Consider the following 26337-nt stretch of genomic DNA (forward strand, 5'->3'; position numbering starts at 1 on the left):
AAGCAGTATCCTCCCCCACGATAACAGCCTGATGGTTAAATGCAACCTCAGAATACTGAGAAAAAAAAAAAAAATTTATTGTACCACTTACGGGCTATTCATGCCCGTGCCACCTTTTGGGTGACTTAATCTTTATCAATCATCAAAGCAGTGCTCACAGTTATAGCCCCGCTCTTGTGCCAGGTAAGTCCACTGCGGGCTCACCATATCCCGTGCTACTTGGAACTTTTAGTTCCAAGTAGCTGAATCTTAAACAACAACAACGAAGCAGAGCATCATCCACAGATCCCAAGTACCAGCTATTGGTACTGGTAATGGCTCCAAAGGGCCTCCACTTACGGGCTATTCATGCCCGTGTCCCCTTTTGGGTGGCTAAATCTGTATCAATCAATCAAGCAGAGCATTACGGGCTATTCATGCCCATGCCACCTCTTGGGTAGCTTAATATTTAACAATCAGTCAAGCAGAGCAGCATATATACTTACGGGCTATTCATGCCCGTGCCACCTTTAGGTGGCTTAATCTTCATCAATCAATCAGAGCAGCATACATACACACCATCTGGTCACCATTTGGTCAGGGAGACATCTCCCGTCACGCAGGGTGCAGTCGCACCTCCACAGGTCTCCAGTATCATCTATTGATACTGGTAATGGCTCAAAAGGGCCACCACTTACGAGCTATTCATGCCCGTGCCACCTTTTGGGCGGCTTCATCTTCATCTTAACACATTTCATAAGGGAGACATCTCCCGTCATGCAGGGTGCATTCGCACCTCCTCAGATCTCCAGTATCAGCTCTTGATACTGGTAATGGCTTAAAATGGCCACCACTTACGGGCTATTTATGCCCGTGCCACCTTTTGGGTTGCTTCATCTTCATCTTAACACATTTCATAAGGGAGACATCTCCCGTCATGCAGGGTGCATTCGCACCTCCTCAGATCTCCAGTATCAGCTCTTGATACTGGTAATGGCTTAAAATGGCCACCACTTACGGGCTATTCATGCCCGTGCCACCTTTTCGATGGTTTAATCGTCATCTTGGACACATTCATGGGAGACATCTCCCGTCATGCAGAGTGCACTTGCACCTCCACAGATCTCCAGTATCAGCTCTTGATACTGGTGATGGCTCGAAAGGGCCACCACTTACGAGCTATTCATGCCCGTGCCATCTTTTGGGTGGCTTCATCTTCATCTTCTTCATCTGTTTAAAACACGGGAGACATCTCCCGTCACGTTGGGTGCAGTCGCACCTCCACAGATCTCCAGTATCTTTTATTGATACTGGTGATGGCTCAAAAGGGCCACCACTTACCAATTCATGCCCGTGCCACCTATTGGGTGGCTTCATCTTCATCTTAACACATTCACAAGGGAGACATCTCCCATCATGCAGGGTGCATTCGCACCTCCACAGATCTCCAGTATCAGCTCTTGATACTGGTAATGGCTTAAAATGGCCACCACTTACGGGCTATTCATGCCCGTGCCACCTTTTGGGTGACTTAATCTTCATCATCATCGGGCTATTCATGCCCGTGCCACCTTTTGGGTGGCTTAATCTTCATCAATCATCAATCAGAGCAGCATACGGGCTCACCATAGCCCGTGCTACATGGACACTTCGTCCTGAGTAGCTAAATCTGAAACAACAACAATCAATCGATCAGAGCAGCAGAGGTCACGACCTCTCCGTAGGGTGCAGTCGCACCTCCACAGATCCCCAGTATCAGCTAATGATAAGAAGCAGTGACCACTCAAGATCAACAGAATCTTACAGCACAAGAGACAGACAACAACAGCCAATGCAGTCTGATATGCAACAACACCAACAAAGACGTATTGAACAGCAGAGATGCACAGGTTCCGACAACACAAGAAACAGCCACGAGCAATCAATGCAGTCCAACATGCAGCAATACCAACAACAAAGTGATGGACCACAGTTATGGACAGATTCCAACAACGCCGGGCATGATCACGAACAATCAATGCAGTCCGATTTGCAGCGACACGACTTGCGAGGTGGAGAATATAGAGGTCGATCCCGAAGAGGAGTTCTAGTAGAACAGGCAACACCAACCGAAACCGTCGTCTGGCCATTACGAATACAGCAGTGGAACATACAAGGTCTTGGAAATAAAAACCACACACTTCAGGCGGCTGCAATCAGCACGAAAGCAGATACAATCGTTTTGGAAGAAACTCTTTTTCCCAGCCACGAAATCCTTCAGATTAGCTGGATATCAGCACTATGTTATACCGTACGAGCAGGGGAGACAAAGAGGATTAATGACCCTAGTCAGGAACACCATACCCAGCAAGAAAATAGACCCAGTTTCATGTGGGGATGGAGTAGAGGTATTAGCAGTAACAGTGAATATAGCTAATATTGAGCTCCTCATATACAACGTCTACAAGCCCCCTAGACGTAAACTAGAAGCAGAGGCAGTGCTCACCTTGGCCACGCAGGAAAATGTAATTATTGCTGAGGATTTTAATACTCATCATCAAGAGTTAGGTGCGACTGGGCCAGCCAATGCAGATGGGCGCCACTTAGCTGCAGCTCTGCGAGAAGTACCTGAAATTACACTTCTCAACACTGGGGAACCCACTCACATTCTAGGAGGTTCCCTTGATCTTACATTAATCTCAACAGCACTCAAGCATCAGGCGAAGTGGGAAGTAGACCCGGTGATCACCAGTGACCACTATGATACTGTCACAACACTAAACATAGAACGTCCTCCTACACCACCTGCACAACCTAGGTGGAATTTAAGAAAGGCCAATTGGAATATATACCAAGAAGAACTTGAAAAATGGTATGCAACGTACACGCCACCTGAGGATTTGAACATACACGAGACCAATCTGCAGGAAGCCATTGCAGCTGCTGCAAACAAAGCTATTCCAATCATTATCACAGGAAACACAAAACGAAAGAACTATTGGTTCTATAGTAATGAAGTTAAAGAACAGAACCACAGAGTCAACATCTTCAGAAAACATCTAAAGAGAAACCCCACACCAGAAGGAAGAACTCTGCTACGAGCGGTGATATCTGAAGCAAGACGAGTTTCTAGAGAAGTAAAGGAGGCAAGATGGTTTGAGTGGTGTCAAAACTCTAAATGAACATAGTAGTCTTGGCAAGATATGGGGTCAGATTATATCAGGTCGACCAGCCCGACCACAGGCATGTATTCAACCATTGTAAATGACCATGACATGACCAGCAGTAAAGGGACCTCGTCTTGGAGAGTTGTGAAAGACAGGGGCCTTAAGAAGACTTTGATAAAGCCGCCTTCAAACGCCATAGCAACTTCTAATTCATTTGACGTTTTGGAGGACGAGTGCTGTGGAGAGACTGTGGATCGCGCAAAAGGGAAAGCAACGAAGAGAAAGGAAGCGCAGGCCCCTCAGAAAGTAAAGGAAGTACCTAAGCAAACATTAGTTGTGGGAGATTCCCAGATAAGGTATTTGGATAGAACGTTTTGTGCTAGAGATAGGGGGAACAGGTTAAGGGTTTGCTATCCCGGAGCTGGCATTGGTGATATTATAAACAACATGAATGATATTATGGCTGGTAATGGGAACAATCCCATTATTTGCATTAGCGTGGGAGGAAATGATGTTGGTCGAGTTAGGAGTGAGGAACTGATTCAGAGGTATAAAACAGCCATAGAGTTAGTTAGGAGCAAGGGAGGAATCCCGATCATATGTGGCATTCTTCCAAGAAAGGGAGTGGGAAATGAATGGATATCGAGGGCACTTGGTGTCAATTGCCGGCTGGAAAGATATTGCAAATCAAATGCAATATCTTTCATAGACAACTGGGAACACTTCTATGGAAGAAATGAAATGTATGCTCGTGATGGGGTGCATCTATCGAGAGCTGGGGTTGTTGCTGTTGCGAACTCGTTAGAAGAAGTGGTTAGAGGTGTTTGTTTGGGTTTAAACTGTTAGTAGATAGAGGTATGGGAATTGATTTGGAGGAAGGAGGTAATAAAAGTATGTGTTTGTGGGAGAAAGGAATTGGCAAAACGATCAGGGAAAGAGAAGGTCCGCAAAATAACAATTCACTTAGGGTATATTACACTAACAGTAGAAGTCTAAGAAATAAAATTAACGAATTAAATGCTCTTGTCTGCACAGAAAAAATAGATATTATTGCACTTACCGAAACGTGGATGAATGTAGAAAATAGAGAACTATTAGCTGAATATCAAATATATGGATTTAAACTATTTCACACAGATAGATATATTAGACGAGGAGGTGGAGTAGCCATATATGTTAGGGACAATTTGAAATGTAGTCTCAAAGAGGGAATCAAAACAGAGCCACACACAGAAACTATTTGGATTGAATTAAACGAAAAAGCTAATAATATTATAATAGGAGTAATATATAGGCCACCAAATTTAGACAGAATGGAAGCAAAGCATCTATGGGATGAAATATCTAGAGCATCTAGATCTAACAGTATTTATGTCATGGGTGACTTTAATTTTAGCGGAATAAACTGGTTGAACAAAACAGGGAATAGTGAAGCAGAAGATTTTCTAGAATTAATTGACGATTGCTTTCTTACGCAACACATTAAGGAACCAACACGGGAAAATAATATTTTAGATTTAGTGTTAACAAACAGGGAAACGCAAATTAATGACATCGAAATAGGGAGTGAGCTAGGGAGCAGTGATCACAAAGAAATCAGATTTAGCATAGAATGGAATAGACCAGTAGGAGAAAATTCTGTTAAAGTGCCAGATTTTCGAAAAGCTGATTTTAATAGCCTAAGAAATTTTTTGGGTCAAATTGATTGGAAAGTCTTGGGTATGGGGTGTGGGCCGGTCTTGGAGCGAGACATGAACCCAGCGATAGGTGACTTAAATGGGGATTTCGATGTGGATTCAATATATAACTTATTTAGGAATATTCTAAACAAAGCACAGGAACGTAGTATACCATACAAATTGAATAGATCGAATACTAATGACCCAAAGTGGATAACAAAGAATTTGAAGAACCTTATAGGTAAAAAGAGAGCTTGGTACAAAAGGATTAAAAATGGGGAGGTCACTTTAGAACAGGAATTCGTACAACTGGTTAGAAATGTTAAAAAAGAGATAAGGAAAGCAAAAAGAAACTATGAAGTTCGCATAGCAGGGCAAGCAAAGACAAATCCTAAAGGGTTTTTTCAGTTATATCGTACTAAGACTAGGGAAAGGATAGGTCCATTAAAAACTGAGACAGGTCAAATAACAGATAGTGATGAAGAGATGAGTAGTATTTTTAATAAATATTTTGTATCTGTATTTACTAAAGAGGAACTTAACAATATGCCTTCAGCCGAACAAGTCTATGTGGGTGGGGACGAGGACAGGTTGACGAGTTTAGCAGTTACCAGGGAGGATGTTCTTAAACAAATAGTAAAACTCAAACCAAACAAATCCCCAGGGCCGGATGAAGTGTTTGCCAGGGTGCTTAAAGAATGCAAAGAGGAGCTTTGTGACCCACTGTCAGCCATATTTAATAAATCAATAGAGTCAGGCAGAGTGCCAGAGTTTTGGAAAGTTGCTAATGTGATACCAGTTTTTAAGAAAGGAGATAGATCACTTGCGTCTAACTATCGACCAATTAGCCTAACGTCTATTGTGGGAAAGTTACTCGAATCTATAATAGCAAATAAAATTCGTCTTCATCTTGAAAAACATAAATTAATAATTGAGTCGCAACATGGTTTTATAAATGGCCGTTCATGTTTAACAAATTTGTTATCTTTTTATTCTAGCATTGTTGAGGCAGTTGATAGTGGTAAGGATTGCGATGTTGTATACCTTGACTTTAGCAAAGCTTTTGATACAGTGCCACATGAAAGACTGATTAAAAAAATAGAGTCTCATGGTATTGGGGGTGCTATATTAAGCTGGATTAGGGCATGGCTATACCAAAGGAAACAGAGAGTTAGTATAAATGGAATCAAGTCAGAGTGGGAAAATGTTGTAAGTGGAGTGCCTCAAGGCTCTGTCCTGGGACCTCTGTTGTTTATAATATATATAAATGATTTAGATTCAGGTTTGAGTAGCAACATTTGCAAATTTGCCGATGATACGAAAATCGGTAGGGAAATTAATTCGGAGGAGGACTCACTATCACTTCAAGTTGATCTAGATAGGGTTTTGAAATGGTCAAAGGATTGGCAGATGCAGTTTAATGCTGATAAATGTAAAGTTCTGAGGTTAGGTAATGATGATAGAGTTACAAGATACGAGCTAGATGGTGTTGTGATTGCGAAGTCGGATTGCGAAAGGGATCTGGGAGTTATGATTAGTAAGAATTTAAAACAAAAGGATCAATGCATAAATGTTCGTAATAAGGCAAATCGGACACTTGGATTTATTTATCGCAGCGTTAGTAACAAGACACCTGGTGTGGTTCTCAAGCTATATCTTGCTCTAGTTAGGCCCCATTTAGATTATGCAGTTCAGTTTTGGTCGCCATATTATAGAATGGATATAAATTCACTTGAACGTGTCCAGCGTAGGATGACTAAGTTAATTCCCCAAATTAGAAATCTTTCATATGAAGAAAGATTAACAAAGCTTAAGTTGTATTCACTGGAAAGGCGAAGAGTTAGGGGTGACATGATAGAGGTTTACAAGTGGATGAATGGACATAACCGGGGGGATATTAATAGGGTATTAAAAGTATCAACACAGGACAGAACACGAAACAATGGATATAAATTGGATAAGTTTAGATTTAGGAAAGACTTGGGTAAATACTGGTTCAGTAACAGGGTTGTTGATTTGTGGAACCAATTGCCGCGTAACATTGTGGAGGTGGGGTCCCTCGATTGTTTCAAGCACGGGTTGGACAAGTATATGAGTGGGATTGGGTGGTTATAGAATAGGAGCTGCCTCGTATGGGCCAATAGGCCTTCTGCAGTTACCTTTGTTCTTATGTTCTTATGTTCTTATTGCAGGAGGCTGAGAGACTTGCTCACCAATTTGCAGAAAGAACAACTTCATATCAGCTTCCTGCAATGGTCAGAAGGCAGCAAGAACAATTAAAACAAGAGAGGTTGACAGTCATTCATGAGAGCATAGCTATCAATGACGAATGTGACTGTCCCTTCACCAAACAAGAACTAATCAGGCCAAAAAAGGTGGTAAGGACACTGCACCAGGTGCTGATAACATTACATACTCAATGGTCGCACATGCAGGTCCTGCTGGAGAACAAGGAATATTGGACGTCATCAATGCATCTTGGCAGCAAGGCAAACTACCGACCTCTTGGAAGAAAGCAGACATCATACCGATTCCTAAGCAGAAAGAACCTGGCAATTACAGACCCATTTCATTAACATCATGCATTAGTAAAACTGCAGAACGGATGGTCTTAAATAGGCTACTGTGGAAGACTGGAGACCTTCATAAACACATATTTGGCTTCACTAGAGGAGTAGGTACTGCCAACTGTATAGCAACATTACTAGTAACAGTTAACTCAGGTCCAGTTATAGTGATCTTCCTTGATCTAGAAAATGCATTCGAACTTGCAAGCCCGCAAGCAATTTTACACACCTTAGTTATAAAAGGTGTAAAGGGAAATATGTTAGCATGGATTCAAGATTACCTAAGTCACAGGTATGCCAGAGTAAAGTTACAAGGACAAGTGTTGGACTACCACTTGCATGAGAATAGTACTCCACAAGGAGGAGTCCTCAGTCCTAGTCTCTTTAACATCCTTATGGAAAACCTTGTTACCATAACATTTACAGAAGGGGTTAAATTGCTAAGCTATGCTGATGATATAGCATTAGTCATTACAGGTCCTTCACTTCTAAATAAAGCACAAGGTGCATTAGATAAAGTAACATCTGAATGCAGCGTTTTAGGGCTAAAAATATCTGTACAGAAGTCTAAGGCAATGAGACTAGGCGGCAACACTCCAGACAGGCACCTACGCATTCAAGACCTGATATTGTGTAACCCACCTTCAGTGGGTTACACAATATCAATATCTCGGAGTGTGGATAGATTTTAAAATGACATTCAACAAGCAAATTCAATATCTAAAGGAGAAAGCAAAATCACGACTGAATATAATGAGAGCAATTACAGGGCCTCGTCTAGGAGCGGGACACAAAGTGTTAAGAATGTTTTACATACACGCCGTTCGTTCCCTAGTTAATTATGCAGCGCCTGCCTTACTCACTCTTTCTCCTGGTCAGTGAGCAAACGTTGAGGTTATTCAATACAATACAATACAATACAATTTTATTTAGGTAAGGTACATACATACAATAAATTTTTACAAGGATTGGTTGACTTATAGGTAGAGCTAGTACATACAATGCCTAAAGCCACTATTACGCAAAGCGTTTCGGGCATGATAAACTTAAATGACAAACTTAATACTAATTGAGCATAATGAGTAGAATGAAAACAAGAAATGAAAACAAAGATGAAAAAGCAGCACAAATACAATTATGTCGACAAACAGCGCTCTTTAAAGAAAAACAGACATTGGTTGACAATAGAAGGGTAAGGTAGGTTACAGGGAATTTATTAGGTATAGCTTGGTTTTTAACTTAAACTGGTTGAGAGAGGTACAGTCTTTAACATGGTTGGGAAGGACATTCCACATTCTGGGCCCCTTGATTTGTAGAGCATTTCTAGTTTGATTAAGTCGTACTCTAGGAATATCAAAACTGTATTTATTTCTGGTGTGGTGCTCATGGGTTCTGTTACAACCTTCTATGAAGCTTTTGAGATCAGGATTGGCATTATAGCTATTTCGACACAGTTTTCACCTGTGGAACATGAAGGTGAAAACTGTGTCGAAATAGCTCTGGATCTCTTAAAAGACAAATTGCAGCTCATTCTAAACAAATCTTACGTTATTGCTGCCTACAGAGTAGGCAAAAAGAATCCATCAGGTCAAAACCAACGGAAAATTCGCCTGAAGCTGTCTTCCCAGTTCACGAAATCCAATCTAGTCCGGACAGCTGTAACCCAACGGAAGGGATTATACATCAACGAGTGCTTGACTAGGAACAGACAGCACCTCCTCTACCGCCTGCGTCAAATCCGTCAAAAAAACCCAGATGCGATTCATCAGTGCTTCGTTAGAGATGGACTGATAAAGGTGAGAAAAACCGCAGAGGGCAAAATGTTCACAATTACTAAAGAAGAGAACCTCGACACTTTCCTCTCCCAATGTGGTCTGTCTCAGCTCATTATCACTCCCAGTGAATTAACTTAATTAACCCCCTGTCAACTAGTGGGGCTAGGTTTCCTAAGTCTCATTGTTTCATTTTCTGACTTAATTTTTAACTTACTCTTAACTAGTCATTTACTGAAATTATTTAATTGAGTGCATTATAGTTCTTCAGGTCTTATTAATTATACAGTCATAACTGAATTATTTATAGTCAATAATCATTAGCTTAAATTTGCCTATGCTTATTATTCAACTTTTCTTTAACTTCATTTATTACCTAGGTTGCCTAGCCTCGCCATGCTCCCTTACTCCATTGTACCCCTGGCTTTGCCTGCATCTCAAATTGCAAATTGTTTCTTACAGTGTACCTGAGAGTACTTGTAAGCAATCTACCTCATTTTTCATTTTTGCTCAATTTGTTTTTGTATTGCTTAGTCTTGTTTATATTTTTGTTTTGTATTTCTATATCTTGTGTTTTGTATAGTCCATGTTTATATGTTTTTTCCTTAATCTCATTTATTACCTAGGTTGCCTAGCCTAGCCATACTCCCTTACTCCATTGTACCCCTGTAAGCCCCTTTTGTGTTTGTTTTGTACAGTCTTGTGTACATTTTTTTCCCTATTTTATAGCTTATTTCTACCTTGTAATTTGCCTTTCTTTCCTTGTTTTTCCTGCAATCAGCTTTTTTTATGCAGACAAGTATAGATAGACCCAGAACTTAACCTCTTATCCACTATCTATGACAATTATCACTTTAATGATCTAAATTGCAGATATTTTGCAGCACATGATGTAAACAATGTATTAACTCATAATCACAATATCTCTGTAATCAATTTGAACGTTAGATCCCTAGGTAAACATTTCGATGATGTTAGTGCCTTGATTGAAGCTATTGACAACAAATTCTCTTTTATTATACTTTTGCATTCAAAACGATGCATTGCGAATCATAACAGGAGCTCCCAGATGGACTAAAATACTGAACCTAAGACTAGAAACCAAGCTAACGTCGATTGAAATAAGGGTACAAGGGATCGCTGCGTGCATGCTGACCAAGATATTGACTAGGCCTAGAATCAGTTCACTAAAAGATATAATCACTGGAGCACTAACTCTGGACAGAAGAGCCTCCAATAGCAACAGGTGGACCCATTGTGCGATAAACACCATCAATACATTCAATATAACAAACACAGTCACTGAGAAGGGTGTCAACGAAATACATGCAGACTTTGTTACGCAAGCCCCTTGGGAATCTTCGCCAGACTTTAAGATTATGGCTCTTGAAGGAAAAAGAACCAGACAAATCCTCATCTGCTACGTAACATTGCACAGATGCATATAGAAACAAACTTGGCATCCGACAGCTTCACTTACTTCATAGATGGATCAGTAGACCAGCAGGGACACGAAACCAGAGCTGCAGTTAAAGCACGAAACTCTGTAAATAGTTGGAGGCTCTCAAATGGGTGTTCGACTTTACAAACAGAGATGCTAGCCATTCAAAAGGCTTTGGAACATGCTCTTGCTCAACACCGACAACATGTTATCATACATAAATACATACAGATACATACATATACATACAGATTCGAGAACCGCCATTGAAACCTTGCAACAAGAACACATATGTGATAGCATACATTTGATCACAAATGTCATATCATTAATGCTAACACTCAAACGACAAGGCCGACGGGTACTTATCAACTGGGTGCCAAGTCATGTGGGAATAATAGGAAATGACATTGCAGACGAAGCTGCAAAACTTGCAACTAAGAGATGAAATGTAGACATTTGCATACCACAGAGTCTATCACAGATTAAGAAAGTAATTAGAAACAGAGCAATGCAAAAGATGTACAGTGACCACAAGTTTAGTTAGTTTAGTTCATTTATTATGCACCCCATACCCATCTTGTGGGCGGTAGTGGAAAGGGTTACAGAGGCACATAATGGGCTCAGGGACTGAACCCCACAATTCATTTAGCTAAGCAAGTTACAATCTTGATGAGCTAGTTACAAAATTCAATATAAGTCGTCACATCAACAATGGGTTCGAAATCGACCTCAAGTACAGGTTCTAAATTAAGCAACTGACATATGTGGAGAGCTAGTGTCAAAATTTATATGTTTGTCCTGCACACCGCCCCCCATCCAGTGGGCAGCGGTGGATAGGTTACAATCACTTAGTTACTACCTACAGTTAGCAAACTGTGAATATTTGGCTAAAATTTCTTGTAGCAGATCATTTTGAATGAAATATTGACACATCGCTGGAACATTGGTTATAGAATTGTCTCTAAATTCACGTATCTTTTCGCACTCCATCACATAGTGACGGAAGGTGTGCGAATAATTTTGTTGACACAGTTTACATTTGGTCAGGTCTACATCAGCAGATAATGAGAATTCCCAGAGATACTTGTAACCGAGTCTAAGCCGAGCAGTAGTAACATCTAGAAGTCTGCTGATTTTATTGGATGATCCATGGATGTGTGGCTCCTCTTGCATGATAGTATGATGATAGATGGAATTACTGGTGTCAATTTCACTTTGCCTCAGATCTACAAGATCTTGTTGAAGTTCTCGGTGTACTGCTGCTCTCAGATTGCTCATTGACAATCCAAGGTTACACTCAACGGCTCCTTTAAAGGCAGATTCTTTGGCTAACTTATCAGCTCTATCATGCATTCGGAGGCCAACATGAGATGGAGACCACATGAAATGGACTCTGTTACCATCCTTAATAATTTTGTTGTATTTGTGTCTAGCTTCGGACACGAGCATGTTACAGTTATGTCTTAAAGAGTTGAGAGCATTTAAGGATGATAAGGACAACACAGCAGTTGCAACATCAGGATCTGCGGGTTGGTACAAGAATGAAAAAACTACGAACCACTTAGTTTGATGAAAGGGAGCAGTAGAGCAACAGAAGTACACTTACATCGCATCAGGCTTGGATACCCATGTGCATGGGAAATAGGCTTACAGGTTCCGGAAGATGAGAGGAAATGTCAGCACTGTGGAGAAATGCCCGACAGACCACTGGAACATTATCTAACACAGTGCACAGTTACAAACCCATTAAGATTTCAACTTAGATTTAACAGAGCAGAAGAAGTTGTTAAACACATATGGCAAAATCTTACTGAAGCGACCATACGAGTAATAAATACTCATACTCCACCCAAGTAAAACAGAAACAAGCAACACTTAGTGGGCCAGCCAGAGGCTTAGGGCCCACTGGCTTAGGGAGCATCCCAGACACTGCCTTAATCGACTGATTGATTGATGAAGATTAAGCCACCCCAAAGGTGGCACGGGCATGAATAGCCCGTAAGTGGTGGCCCTTTTGAGCCATTACCAGTATCAAGAGCTGATACTAGAGATCTGTGGAGGTGCGACTGCACCCTGCGTGACGGGAGATGTCTCCCGTGTTAATCGACTGAGCTACGACAGGGTAAATAGTCTGATTAAGGCAGTGTCTGGGATGCTCCCGGACGCAGGTTCGAATCCTCGTCACGGCCCTTGTGGATTTGTTTAACAGACAGTATACTTAGGAGCTACAAGAATATTGCCCCAAGAGTGTAACACTTATATGCTGTGCTTACTATATTAACCTGCAATGTTAAATGGGATTCTTGTAATGTTATTTGTCTATTTGTACTCACTGAATTTGTGCGCCCCTTGAGGGACTTAAAGTAGAGGAGGGTAGAAATAGCCTAAACTATTTTATCCCTTTGAGGTGTATTTCTTTCTTGTCTCAATAAACATACTTGAACTTGAGCTTGAACACTTTTTGTCAATTTTACTCTTTTTTTTTTTTGAGATATATACAAGAGTTGTTACATTCTTGTACATTCTCTTAATTTTCTATAACTGTTTGTTAGTTTAAGGATTTGCTCTAAGGTTAGTTTAAGGACTTGCCCAAAACGCTATGCGTGCTAGTGGCGTTACAAGAATGTAATTCCAACTTAAACTCTATATTCTCTGTTAACCCCCAATGTACCTTCTTGTATATAAATAAATAAATAAATAAATAAATAAATAAATAAATAAATAAATAAATAAATAAATAAATAAATAAATAAATAAATAAATAAACAAAAATAAACAAATAAACAAATAAATAAATAAATAAATAAATAAATAAATAAATAAACAAATAAACAAATAAACAAATAAACAAATAAACAAATAAACAAATAAACAAATAAACAAATAAACAAATAAACAAATAAACAAATAAACAAATAAATAAATAAATAAATAAATTATTATTATAGCCCTGTGCCCCAACGAGTTAGTACTATGTAACATTAAATCTCCTCCAGAAATATATCTCTATGGTACGGATCAAATCAAAAGCTAAACTTCTTACTCAGATATTTATAAAAAAAATATTCGTTGTGCTGGTAAACAAAATATTAATATACATTTAAACAAAATATAATTATGAAAATTTACAATCCAAAAGGTTCAGTGTATAAGTAATTTGAGGTAATGACCATGGTCATTGTGTTGGCATCTGTGTTTATGTTTGGCGGGAACACTTAGGAGGAGGTCGTCGTTCTCTCCGCTGGTGGCTTCACAAAGTGTTTGTCACATAGATCCATAAAATGTCGGACGTGGAGGATGCTGGGGAGCCTATGGAGGTTGGGGAGAATTCGGTGAGCATGGGTAGAGGAGGTTTGAGTAAAGGAGGGACACAGGAGAGGCGTTGAGGTGTGTGGTGGCTTGTTGCCGGATTATGGCTCGTGGCAACAAATTTTACATCTGAAGGACGGGTTGACGCTTGTATACCTTGTATCATGTTTGTATAGAATTAACATCGTAGGACTTTTATATGCTTGCCTCTATATATTTATAAGAAAATATATGAGGTTTTGTACCTACTGGTGTGTAGGAGAATACTGTACATGCTGTTCAGATATTGGTGTATGAGGTACTCTGTTGTTTAGGTACTAGACCATATGGGGGGGCTCTGCTATTTAGATATTATGATAATTTTTATTCACAAGACGGTACAATGGGTCGGTGAGATTACGTAAGATTGGTATTTTTACATTCATGTAAAGCATTAACACCTAGCGTTTTGGGCAGGTCCTTAATCTAGCATATAAGGTAAGGTGAAAGGATATATTGTAGTAAGGTTTTATATCGACAAATAACTACAGTATAAATTGACAGAGGTGATTACACTGGTGAAGATATATGTCTTAAGTACTAATATTGAAGAAATGAGTAGTACAGGATACATTATGTTTGAAGCACAAGGCAAGAAACTATGAAGATAAAATTATGTACTTTTTGGTTTTACTTTTGAACAGGGCCACGGGTTAGACAATTTTTTAAGTCATTAGGGAGTGAGTTCCGAAGACTGGCTGGGGCCCTTTTATTTGCATGGAGTGTTTGTACAGATTTAGTCTGACTCTGGTGATATCAAAAGAGATACAGTATTTATTTCTGGTGTGGTGCTCATGGGTTCTATTACACCTAGCAAGGAAAAGATTCAGATCAAGATTAGCATTTACGAACAAGGTTTTGTACATGTAGATAGCACATGAGAATGTGTGGAGTGAGTGTATGTTTAGCATGTTAAATGACTTAAAAAAGAAAAGCTGTGTGTTGTCTGAAGATAGTTTGTTATTGTTCTGATGGTATATTTTTGCTTAGTGATGATGGTCTTGAGGGAAGTTGCAGTGGTTGAACCCCATGCACAGATACTGTATGTTAGCTACGGATAGATTAGTGGGTAGTATAATGAAAGGAAGCAGAGAGGAGAATATAATATCTGATTTTAGAAAGTATACCGACCGTTTTTTTTATGCTTTTTGGCTGTGTTGTATGTGGATGTTGAAGTTCAGTCTGAACTGAACTGAAGTCTATGTACTCACCAAATTGTGCTTGCGGGGGTTGAGGAAAACGGCATGTTAATTATTTGGGAATAATGCTGTCTGACGATCTAATGTTCAGGGAACATAACCAAGCTAATATTGTGTCAGTCAGAAAAATGATAGGATGGATTATGAGAACTTTCAAATCCAGGGATCCCATCACAATGGTTGTACTCTTCAAATCACTTGTCCCGTGTTGAGTACTGCTCAGTACTCACTTCCCCCTTCAGAGTAGGAGAGATTGCTGAAATAAAGGGAATACAGAGAACATATTCGGCATACATAGACATGGTAAAGCACCTAAATTATTGGGATCATCTCAAAGCTCTCCAAATGTACTCACTAGAAAGGAGACGAGAAAGATATAAAATAATATACATGTGGAAAATACTGGAGGGTCAGGTCCCAAATATACACAGTAAAATAACAACGTACTGGAGTGAACGATATGGAAGAAAATGCAGAATAAAATCAATGAAGAGCAGAGGTGCCATAGGCACAATCAGAGAACACTGTATAAACATCAGAGGTCCGCGTTGTTCAACGTCCTCCCAGCGAGTATAAGGATACTGCCAGAACAATCGTGGACATCTTCAAGAGAAAATTAGATAGTTTTCTTCAAGAAGTGCCAGACCATCAGGAGTGTGGTGGGTATGTGGGCCTGCGAGTTGCTCCAAGCAACAGCCTGTCCGATCAAGCTCTCACACGTCAAGCCTGGCCTCGGGCCGGGCTTGGGGAGTAGAACAACTCCTAGAACCCCATCAAGCAGGTATGTGGTTCTCCATTCACCCAGTCAATCTTTCCGTGGTCGAAGTCACCCATGATTAAAAGTCTAGATCCATTACTGCAGGCAACTGAAGCTGCTCTCTATTATATTAGTGGTTGCCATGTTGTTTCTATCAAACTTCTGTCTGGGTCTTCTATCATTTAAGGAGGGTTATAAATTACTGCTATTATCATCTTGGGTCCACCCATTGTCATAGTTCCTGTTATGTGGTCTCTGAATCCTTCACAGACCAGGATATCCATCTCTTTGAAGCTCCAGTCCTTCCTTATCAGCAGGGCCACTCCTCCCCCTCCTCCCCCTTCTCTCTTTCCTTTATGACGAGAAAAATAGGTGTTAGTGCAATCTCTCTAGGCAGATGGAATGTCAGTCACATAAATAAAAGAGAAAGTAAAAAAAAAGTTAAGACTGCAATTTGTCTTCACGGTGAAGTAACTGTAGGATAAGGCAGAGGGAAAAAACATTTAAAAATACTTTACTTTGATAGAAAACTGACGTTAAATTACGAAACATAAAATAATATCCAGGCTTGGCTCTAATACAAAGTGTGCAAAACAAACAAGATGAACAATCAAATTTACGTTACGTTAATGTGCAAATAAAATATGGTGTTAGAATACTGTGAGCCAGACTGAATAACTCTGTTCCCACACCGGGGTATGTCAACAGGTCTACTCAGTAGAACACTCGAGAGTAATCTGAATCGTGGTGGGGCTAGGTTGCCCTATACAGTATATATGGAATGGCGGCCATCCAGGTGGCGCTGGTAGTCGTGGATAACTAGGAACCGACTCACGTTAACTGCTTGTTTCGGCTGATGGCGTGAGCTCCCAGCGAACAGGTGAGGTGGGGGTGACGGGCCGTGGTGTAGGGGAGAGACTGGTGGTACTGTCTAGACGTCTGGAAAGTGGTAGTTGTTGCTCTTGTGGCTGCGTTCTTGAATATATAGACGTGATATGATAGAATAGATGATGAGGGAGCAGGCCGAATCTCTTACTAGAGAGATTACCGTGACACTTTACTATATAATAGTCCTGCAGAAACACTGCATTTGTTATAATGCCTGACAATTTCGTTTCTGTGAGGCTATCACATCTGAGTTTTCTTCTTGTGCCCTTTCGTCCAGTTCACTTGCTTTATTTGTAATCCCATCGATGTTTGGGTACATTACCTTGAAGTTCACTTTCCCATATCCATTATCACACTCTCTCCACTGGTGTGGGAAGCTGTTCCATGGTCAGGGAACGTTTGGTTCTGTGATGATTTTTGATACCCAAGTTTTTCTAAGCCTCTTCAGAAGGGGGGGGGGAGGCATATTTTGGTCCTGGTAGGTGCTCGTAGGTTGCTAGAGGCCTGGTGTGCATTACAAGGCTTGACATTTCCAGGTTGTAGCATCGGGGGAGCTACTGTGGAATGACCAGAAATTCAGTGCTAGATTTTGTTTAATTGGAATGTAATTTATACCTATATCACAACATTCCTGTATATCTTTAACTATTTGTTTAGTTTGATACATTGTTGCAGAATGATTCATCGTCAGCGGAGACAACATCGTCTAGCCATGCGGGTGGAGAGTATGAGAACAAAATGGAAACCGATCGGTCAAAGAGGTTTGACTATCTTCTCAAGCAAACAGAGATCTTCTCTCATTTCATGGTTGGTGCCAGAGATAAGACCCCATCTTCTCCCCTGAAGTGTAAACCTGGCCGCCCAAAGAAATCAGACAACCACAAGTCTTCGATGATTGGCGAGTGAGTATTCAGCTAGTAAGTTTTGCTGGAGTTTAACATCAGCTCTTTGGTCTTGCCTCTCAATATTCAGTTGACTGGTGCACAGGTTGCTAAACCTGTTGGGTTGTCATATCTACATTTGAAGCTATGGACAGAGTCCTTTCTCTACTAAGTTTCTTGGTGCATTTCATTTGTTCACTACTGTCACTGGAAAAAAAAAAAATTAATTCTAATGCATATGGCTTATTCAGGTACTGTACTTAGTTTTACCTCCCTCCCCATCTTTATATTTTACCACTTGAGACTTAAGGTTTAATTCCTTTAAGTCTTTCCTATTAACTCATAACTTTGAACCCTGCTACTAGCTAGTGACATACCTCTGGGGCTTATATGACATATGTGGTATACAAGATCCTGAATAACTCCTTATTTGGATTCCTGAAAGCATTTCTTTTGTAGGCCAAATTTGCAGTCAGCTGATGCTATCTCTTTGGTATGATATTAAACCCCAGGTATTTTTTCTTTATCCAATTCCAGAAACATTTCCTAGCGAGTGATCAGTGTTCTCACACTCTGCTGTATTATTATGCACTTGCTTGTTAATTTTTGTAGCCACTTGTATGGCTATTCTTTTTTGTCCAGGTCTTCCTGTACTTTCTTCTGCTGTCATCCACTGTGTTGGTCACAATTTTTTTAGTTATCCACAAAAATGGGAAGTAGAAATCTATCCACTATAGATGACGTAATGTGCAGTACAACCTCAATACGGCAAACTGTATGGGATCAGCCCCCAATTCATTGGAGTGAGGGATTCGTAGCAACTGGAAATGCTTTCAAGAGGTATTTATGATACAATATTTTTCAGGCAATGAAAGTACATTGCCATGCCTGTCTCTCCTAATGTTTCATTTATATATGAAATTTTTTAAAAATGTGATTCAAGCAATAAATTATAACTGACCACTCATATAAAAATATTTCCCAGGCTAAGTGGGCTAAATTCATAGGGCAGTTTCACTGAGCAAAATTTACATTTTAACCTATCTGGCTTTTTGCTTTCAAAGCAAATTTGCACATCCCCCATCTCGCCAAACACTTGTTCGGTGAAGTTGGTGAGTAAGTAGTGCCTGGAAAGTGTGCATTACATCTGGAGATATTGGCAAAATGAGGTTGCATTGTATATAGATTAAAAAAAAAGCTAGATTCTAGTCCTTGTGGAACCCTGCTGGTATTTGCTTAGGTATTTTCTTATCCACTGAAGCACCATTTCAATCTCCTTGTTTTTCCAAGCTGTGTACCAGTGCCCTACCAAGTACTGTCAAAAATATTTTGGTAATCCTGAAATAGGCTATGCAGTCTGCCCAGACTTTTGTCTTGTCTGATGTTTGTCACTTTTCTGGGGGGAGCCCCGTCGGCTCCCCGGAGCTTTACCGGCTGATATGCTAATGTCAGACTTTGGCATCAGTCATGTGTATGGAGTTCTAGGGCCTACCGGGGACCACGAGCCAGAACCTGGCCCCCTCAGAGAGGCAAGGGGAGCAATGGCCTATAGAAACCCCCGTGTGGTTGGAAGCATTCTATGTCTGCCATCGACCGGGTCAAGCATCCAGAAAGGTAAGCATTCCAAAACAAACCCCTATTCTGGTGAAAATTGCTACCTAAGCCGAACTAGTGGATAGAACTCTTCAACAGAAAACAAGGAAACTAGTATGACTTCATACGTCACCGCGCCGCTATCTGCGCAGCTCCCCCCTCCCCGGGAGGGGGAAGGGGGAGCCCCAGACCTCCCACGCCGGCTATCCACCCATCAGTTCTTCGGCTGATGCTATAGGCAATGGTTATGTGCTCCGGCTCCAGTGGTTGTTTCAGCACTGTACCTAGAGTGTGGTGTCTGTTTTCTAGGTGGTGCGTGAGCCGGGAGTGATTCTTCAGTACTCGGGCTGCATGCGCCTAGGGTTCCCTTCCCTAGGTGCCCTGTAAGTACTGCCCTTGGGGCTTGGAGCCACCTTCCACAAGTTCCTTGGGTCCTGCCCCTGCTTGGCCGTTTACTGCTTGGTTTTCGGCCGCTCTTTGTGTGCTCGGGTGTTCTGTCTCCCTTGTTCGCTTTAGAGTAAGGGGCAGTGTTTGCACTGGTGGGGCGCAGGGTACTGTGCAGCTTGTCTTTACCAATCATAGCGGCCGGCTCTGTTCCGCTTGGGTACGCTGTCCTCTTGCGGGGTTTTCTTTTTCTTTTTGTTCATCTACCTGGTGGGAGGGTCTGCCTTCGTTCTTGCCCCTTGTGTCCCTTGTGTTCTGAGTATTTTCTGGTGGTACCCCTGCTAGGTCCCCGTGAGTGTACACGTCCCGGGGGTTCAGCTCTTAGAAAGTTGTTTGGTAGCTTTGGGTGCCGGTTAGCAGTACCCTGCCTGGGATTACCTGAGCGCGAGTCCTCTTAAAGTAAACGCTCGGGACCCTGGAAAACCCCTGGGGGCACGCGGGTCCGATGGATGTGACCCCAGAGTCCCCCCCTCGCTTCCAGCGAGTTTGAGGGTTGCTCACCCTTTGTCTCTGGGTGACTCTCTGTTTTGCCTCCGTCTGCTGCCTGTGGGGTCGGTGACACCTTCGACCCGGAGTCCTGCGAGTTTGGTTGCTCGTTGTGGCTCGGTTACCCAGTTGTGCTAACAAAGCGGGTGCGGGCAGCAGGGGCGTTGCACTTGAGCCTTGGTGGTGGCAACGTTCTCGTGGTTTCCTCCCCGGGAGCCCCGGGGCTGCCCCGTTGTAGTTCGTTTTGGGACTTGGGGGTGTTGGTTGCTTCGGTTCCATCCACGCCCCCTTGTCTTTCCCCTGGTTCACCCTTCCTGCCTGCATCCGGTTCCTTACCGTCTGTAGGTTCGGGGCGGGGTTTTTGGTGTTGAGACTCGGGCAGTCTCGGGGAATTCCCCTTCCGGGGTAGTGACGGGGGGATTTGAGCCTGTTCCTCCAGCCGTATTGTATGAGTCTGCCAGTGGGCTCCCTTCCTTAGTGTTTTCACGGCTGCCCCGGTTTTCTGGTACGGCCGGGGCTTTGGGGGAACGGCTCGGCCCCGGGGCCTGTCGTGTAGGTTCCCGGGGCTGGGGAGGGGCTGACTTGGGGGGGCCTTGGCCCCGTTAGACCCCGTGGGGTTTTTTATCCCCCTCTAGGCGGGGCTTGTGGTTACGCGGAGTGGGGTCTTTCCTCCCCACTCGCCGTACGTGCTGTTGGACGTCGGCCCCTCCCCAGGCTCGGTTCCTTGGCCTTTGAGTCGGTTGGTTCCGTCCTGTGGGTGGATGTTTCCTCCCACCCCTTTTTTGGACGGTGTTTTTGTCATGTTTCCCCGTTCGATGGGGTTCTGCGTGACTTCTGATCTCGGGTGCGCCTGCGCCTTCGTGTGCCTTCGGGACTAGTGTTGGCTTCTGTGTTCTCGAGGGTACGGGAAGGTTTTTCGCTACTTCCCGCGTTATTGGAACGTCTGTCGGCTCCTCGTACTTGTCGCCCTGTTGGGCTACTTGTCGCCCTGTTGGGCTACTTGTCGCCCTGTTGGGCTACTTGTCGCCCTGTTGGGCTACTTGTCGCCCTGTTGGGCTACTTGTCGCCCTGTTGGGCTACTTGTCGCCCTGTTGGGCTACTTGTCGCCCTGTTGGGCTACTTGTCGCCCTGTTGGGCTACTTGTCGCCCTGTTGGGCTACTTGTCGCCCTGTTGGGCTACTTGTCGCCCTGTTGGGCTACTTGTCGCCCTGTTGGGCTACTTGTCGCCCTGTTGGGCTACTTGTCGCCCTGTTGGGCTACTTGTCGCCCTGTTGGGCTACTTGTCGCCCTGTTGGGCTACTTGTCGCCCTGTTGGGCTACTTGTCGCCCTGTTGGGCTACTTGTCGCCCTGTTGGGCTACTTGTCGCCCTGTTGGGCTACTTGTCGCCCTGTTGGGCTACTTGTCGCCCTGTTGGGCTACTTGTCGCCCTGTTGGGCTACTTGTCGCCCTGTTGGGCTACTTGTCGCCCTGTTGGGCTACTTGTCGCCCTGTTGGGCTACTTGTCGCCCTGTTGGGCTACTTGTCGCCCGGTTGGGCTACTTGTCGCCCGGTTGGGCTACTTGTCGCCCGGTTGGGCTACTTGTCGCCCGGTTGGGCTACTTGTCGCCCGGTTGGGCTACTTGTCGCCCGGTTGGGCTACTTGTCGCCCGGTTGGGCTACTTGTCGCCCGGTTGGGCTACTTGTCGCCCGGTTGGGTTCCTTTTTGGGCTCTTTGCTTCTTTGGCCGGTTTTATTGTTCCTGCTTCCTCTTTTGGCTACTTTTCTTGTGCAGTAGTCCTGGCTGGCGCCTTCCCGCAGGGAGGGTGTGCGGTTCGGCCAGCGTGTTATGCGCATGCGCCGTGGAGTTTTTGGTCTGGGCGGTGTTTCAGTGCTGGTGTTTTGCGTCCTTTTTTGCTACAGTGCTTCGCCTCTCGTTCTTCTCCCTGGCTGCGGTATGTGCCCCTTCACGCCGGGGGTGTCCTGGTTCCCAGTTGTGGGGAGGACACAGCGGTTTTCCCTGTGTCATGGGTGTGGACCGCCTCCTTCGCCTCTCCCTGCTCTCCTGCGGGTCCGGCAGGGTCCGGCAGGGTCCGGCTCTGGCGTCTTCACCTGGCGGTGCTCCCAAGTTCTTCTGGGCACGGTTGAGTCGTGTCAAGTTCGTGCCACCATTCGCCAGGTGAGTTTCTGCGGTCTGGCGTCTTTTGGCCGGGCGCTGGATGCGGCGGTGTTTATATACCTGTCTTTATTTAGGTATATTTTTGTACGACTGAGACCGTTCGCACACCAGTGACTGTCCCTTTATCACCCCTTCCTGTCCCCCTCATGTGCATGTCCAACCCATGCTGGAGTCATTCAGGGGACCCTCCTTTTTTAATGTTGTGAGGTGTGGGGGTTGTAGGGTTGGTTCTGTACTCACCTGGTAAGGCTCCTGGCTGTGCTTGCAGGATTTGAGCTCTGGCTCTTGGGTCCCGCCTATCTGGTAGAACTTGCGGGATAGTACCAGTGGAGTGCAGTGGTGCTATTGGCACCTTTGGGGAACACTGTATTACCATCAGAGGTCTGTGCTTGTTACACGACCTACTTGCGAGTATAAGCCTTCTTGCTGGTTCGTCCGTGGACTTCCAGGGCGCACTGGCCTGTTTTCGTATGGCAGTTCCGGCCCGTCCTGGTTGTGGGGGTATGTGGGCCGGTGGACTGCTCCTAGTAGCTGCCTGGTGGGCCATCCTCTGGCCGGTCTAGCCTGACCTTGGGCCGGGCTTCAGGTGTAAAAGAGCTCCCAGTACCTCATCCAGCAGGTATCGAGCGGGGTTTCTCCGCCGTCAGTCGCCTGGTGCAGGTTTCTGGGCCTGCAGGGTTTTGTCGTGTCTCCGTTGGCCCTGTCTGGGGTCTGCCTGCTCCGTTCTCTGCCTTTGCAGAGGGGAGGTGCTATTTACGTGTTGCAGTGGTGCCTGTTGCTGCTGCTGCACGTGTGCATTGGTACCGTGTTTCACGGTGGCGTGTCCTTGTTCCTGTGTCCGGTTGTGGAGTGGCACTTTGCTGCCGTTTTGTGCCTGGGGATTGCGTGGGGTTTTTGTCCCTGCCTGCTTGTCCACCCCTGGTTGTTCTCCTGGGTTTTTTTGTGCTTCTGCTCTTTCTTCCTGCCTCCTCTGCAGCAGGGATGTTCTGCGTGTGTTCTTAGGCGTTGGTCAGCCTGTGTCCTGTGATGTGCTTCTTTGTCTCGGTCTATTGCAGTTGTTCGTGCCCCTTGGTTCGGGTCCTGTTCTGGCGGCGACCCTTCCGCCTTCTTTGGTTTCCTAGCTTGCCCTGCCGGTTGTTTTTTTTTTTTTTTTTTCTTGGGGGGGTCTTGTGATGTCTCGCGTCGGACCCGTCGTTTCTGAACTCCTGGCGGGCTTGCATGCTTTGGGGAGTTTTTCTGTTCGGCAGACGTTCCATCTCCTTGTGCCGCCTGGGTTTCGGTGGTCGCGCCCGAGATCTTCTCGCGGCTCCGCCTTTTTCCTGGGCTCGGAGGGGCCTTGTCGGGGCTGCTTATGTTCTGCCTCGTGGTCTCGCCCCCGGTTGGTGGTCGGGTGGCTTCGTGGTAGGTGTCCCACCTGCGTGCTTCTCTTGGCGGCAGTATGGGGTATTTTGGCGGTCCTTCCTTTTCCTGTCCCTTCTTAGGTGGTTACTCTTGTTAGCTTGGTTTACTCTCGGCTTGGTTTTCTAGTGGGGGTTGGGGGCCGTCGTCTTGCCACATACTGTCGCCTCTTTTCGTGCGGCGCAGGCGGAGCCGCTTCAGCTTGCTTTCGGTCTTGGTGTTGCTTCTGCACCGTTAGTCAGCTGTCTTGTGCGTCGTTTCACCTCCGGCCTGTTCGTGCGCCGCTTGCACCATCCTGGTCTCTGGTCAGCGTGCTTTGTCTTCTCCTCGGTTGGTAGTGCCCCTTCGGTTCCGGTGTGTTTTTTCGTCGGCTCTTTCCTTTGGGCCTTTGCCTCTGGGGGTCGAGTCGCTGAGTTTTCTTGCTCCTTCGGTTTTAGCGTTTTGGTTGTTTGATAGCAGCAGTCTCCATCTTTTCTGGCGCGGGGTGGGGCTGCTGCATTCTGGAGGGGTCCAGAGTTTGTTGGTGCTTCGTTGGTCGGGCCGGGGGTGTGTCGTTTTTGTGTTCAGTGGCGGCCCTCCGCTGTTGTTTGCGTGCCACGGCGTTTGGGTCCGGAGCGCGTTTTGCATTGATCCGGTTCTGTTCTTCCCGGTTCGCGGGTAATAGTGTCCCGGGTGGTCAGCCGTGTTCTTGCGGCTAAGCTGCCTGTGTTCTTCCCTCATGCCTGTGGCGTTCGTGGCTTCGCTGCTCTCGCTGCCGTCTGGGCGACGTGGCCTTGCGGTCTTTCGGGCATGGATTTTTGGTGTTCGTGCAGGGGCCTTGCTGCTCGTGGTTCTCGTGTTGTTCCCGGGATTTTCGGGGCTGTGGCGCCTTGGGTTGGCGTTTGCTGCCGGTTGTCTCGCCTCCTTGGGGGGTGCGTGGTGTCAGCCTCCCGGTTCTGTCCCTTTGATCTTCCTCTGTGGGTAGTTAGCTCCGGGGAGCCGACGGGGCTCCCCCCAGAAAACCAGCATTGAATGTAATGAAACGCCATTTTCTGGGTGAGACCCGGAGGCTCCCCGGCAACCCTCCCTCCCTCCCTCCGGTCGGCGTTTTTCGCGTGTTTTGACATCCAGCCTCAGAACTGATGGGTGGATAGCCGGCGTGGGAGGTCTGGGGCTCCCCCTTCCCCCTCCCGGGGAGGGGGGAGCTGCGCAGACAGCGGCGCAGTGACGTATGACATCATACTAGTTTCCTTGTTTTCTGTTGAAGAGTTCTTTCCACTAGTTCGGCTTAGGTAGCAATTTTCACCAGAATAGGGGTTTGTTTTGGAATGCTTACCTTTCTGGATACTTGACCCGGTCGATGGCAGACATAGAATGCTTCCAACCACACGGGGGTTTCTATAGGCCATTGCTCCCCTTGCCTCTCTGAGGGGGCCAGGTTCTGGCTCGTGGTCCCCGGTAGGCCCTAGAACTCCATACACATGACTGATGCCAAAATCTGACATTAGCATATCGGCCGGTAAAGCTCCGGGAAGCCTCTGGGTCTCACCCAGAAAATGGCATTTCATTACATTCAACGCTGGTTTTTTGCAGAATTTTATCAATTTTTTAAGATGAGATTTGCAGCTTTTGGACCCATGTTGTTTCATTTTGTATATTGGCACGTCATTGGGTGCCTTCGAAGTTTGTGGTAGTTCTCCTGCATCAAAGTGCCAGTATCCCTAAAATGCCAGCAGATAGCAGCTTAGGTCACCCCCGGGTTATACCATGTCCATCCAGCTCACTTGCTTGTCTGGTATTAAGCAGAGAACTCCTGTCTCTGCAAGGACCACAATTCTGTTTTAAAGCTAAAGGAGGTTAGCATTCCTTGGAATTTGGATGAATTTGAATTTGGCCACATTTAGGTTTCTTTCATTGCCCCCAAAATGATTTTCTCATTGGTATGTCACACCATTGTGATTACTTTGTGATCTGAAGGAGGGGCATAAGGGTGTGAACACCATTACCTACAGGCCAGAGTGTAGTTGGGCCAATTGTAAAATCCTGGTTAGGCACAAGTTAAGGTTTCCAGAACCTCCCAGTGAATTCAGTAGAGTTCAGGTTTGGTTGGCTTTTGTCCTATAATGGTTGATTGGGTTAAGATGTGTGTCTGGGAATCACCTCAACACAGGTTCAGGGCTTGAAGGATATATTCTCATGTTTAAACCCAATGAACTTATCTGTTATAGGTCGGTTCACTACAGTGGTTGATTTTTAAGGACAAACTGAGATCATTCTGCATAAAATGAGTCATGGGAAGGGCTGTTCAAAGATAATGACAATAGCAAGGGTACTAGAACCCATCAAATGGTGCAACTAGTGCAGGCAAATCTCTTATCTGCAGATGACGTTCCAATCTTATTTATGGCAGATGACATAACATACCTTAAGTTGGTGAATTACGTTTTTGTAAATGCTGTATTAGAAACACTTCCCGTGACCAAGTTGTGGTCTGAAATGAATGAGACTAACGGCTCCAGTTGATGTTGCTGTGAGGGTTTGTGTTGGTTTTCCCTAGTGCTTAACTATGTGAGTTTTTTCCACTGTTGAACGGGAAAACTAAACACTGGACCAGACTTAAT

General features: G+C 44.4%; 1 protein-coding gene across 2 annotated transcripts in view; it reads left to right on the plus strand.

The window, feature by feature from the left end:
- Window positions 1-13780: 13780 nt before the first annotated feature.
- LOC123758455 (chromatin-remodeling complex ATPase chain Iswi) overlaps window positions 13781-26337 on the plus strand; it is an 89651-nt gene continuing 77094 nt past the window's right edge. For both annotated transcript variants that reach the window (XM_045742889.2, XM_045742890.2), the window contains exons 1-2: window positions 13781-13919; window positions 17455-17681. In XM_045742889.2, coding sequence (XP_045598845.1) covers window positions 13869-13919; window positions 17455-17681 — 278 coding nt within the window. In that variant the 5' untranslated portion in view covers window positions 13781-13868. The remainder of the gene's footprint in view (window positions 13920-17454; window positions 17682-26337) is intronic.

The sequence above is a fragment of the Procambarus clarkii genome, chromosome 11, assembly GCF_040958095.1.
Source record: "Procambarus clarkii isolate CNS0578487 chromosome 11, FALCON_Pclarkii_2.0, whole genome shotgun sequence".
In the NCBI taxonomy this organism is placed as follows: Eukaryota; Metazoa; Arthropoda; class Malacostraca; order Decapoda; family Cambaridae; genus Procambarus; species Procambarus clarkii.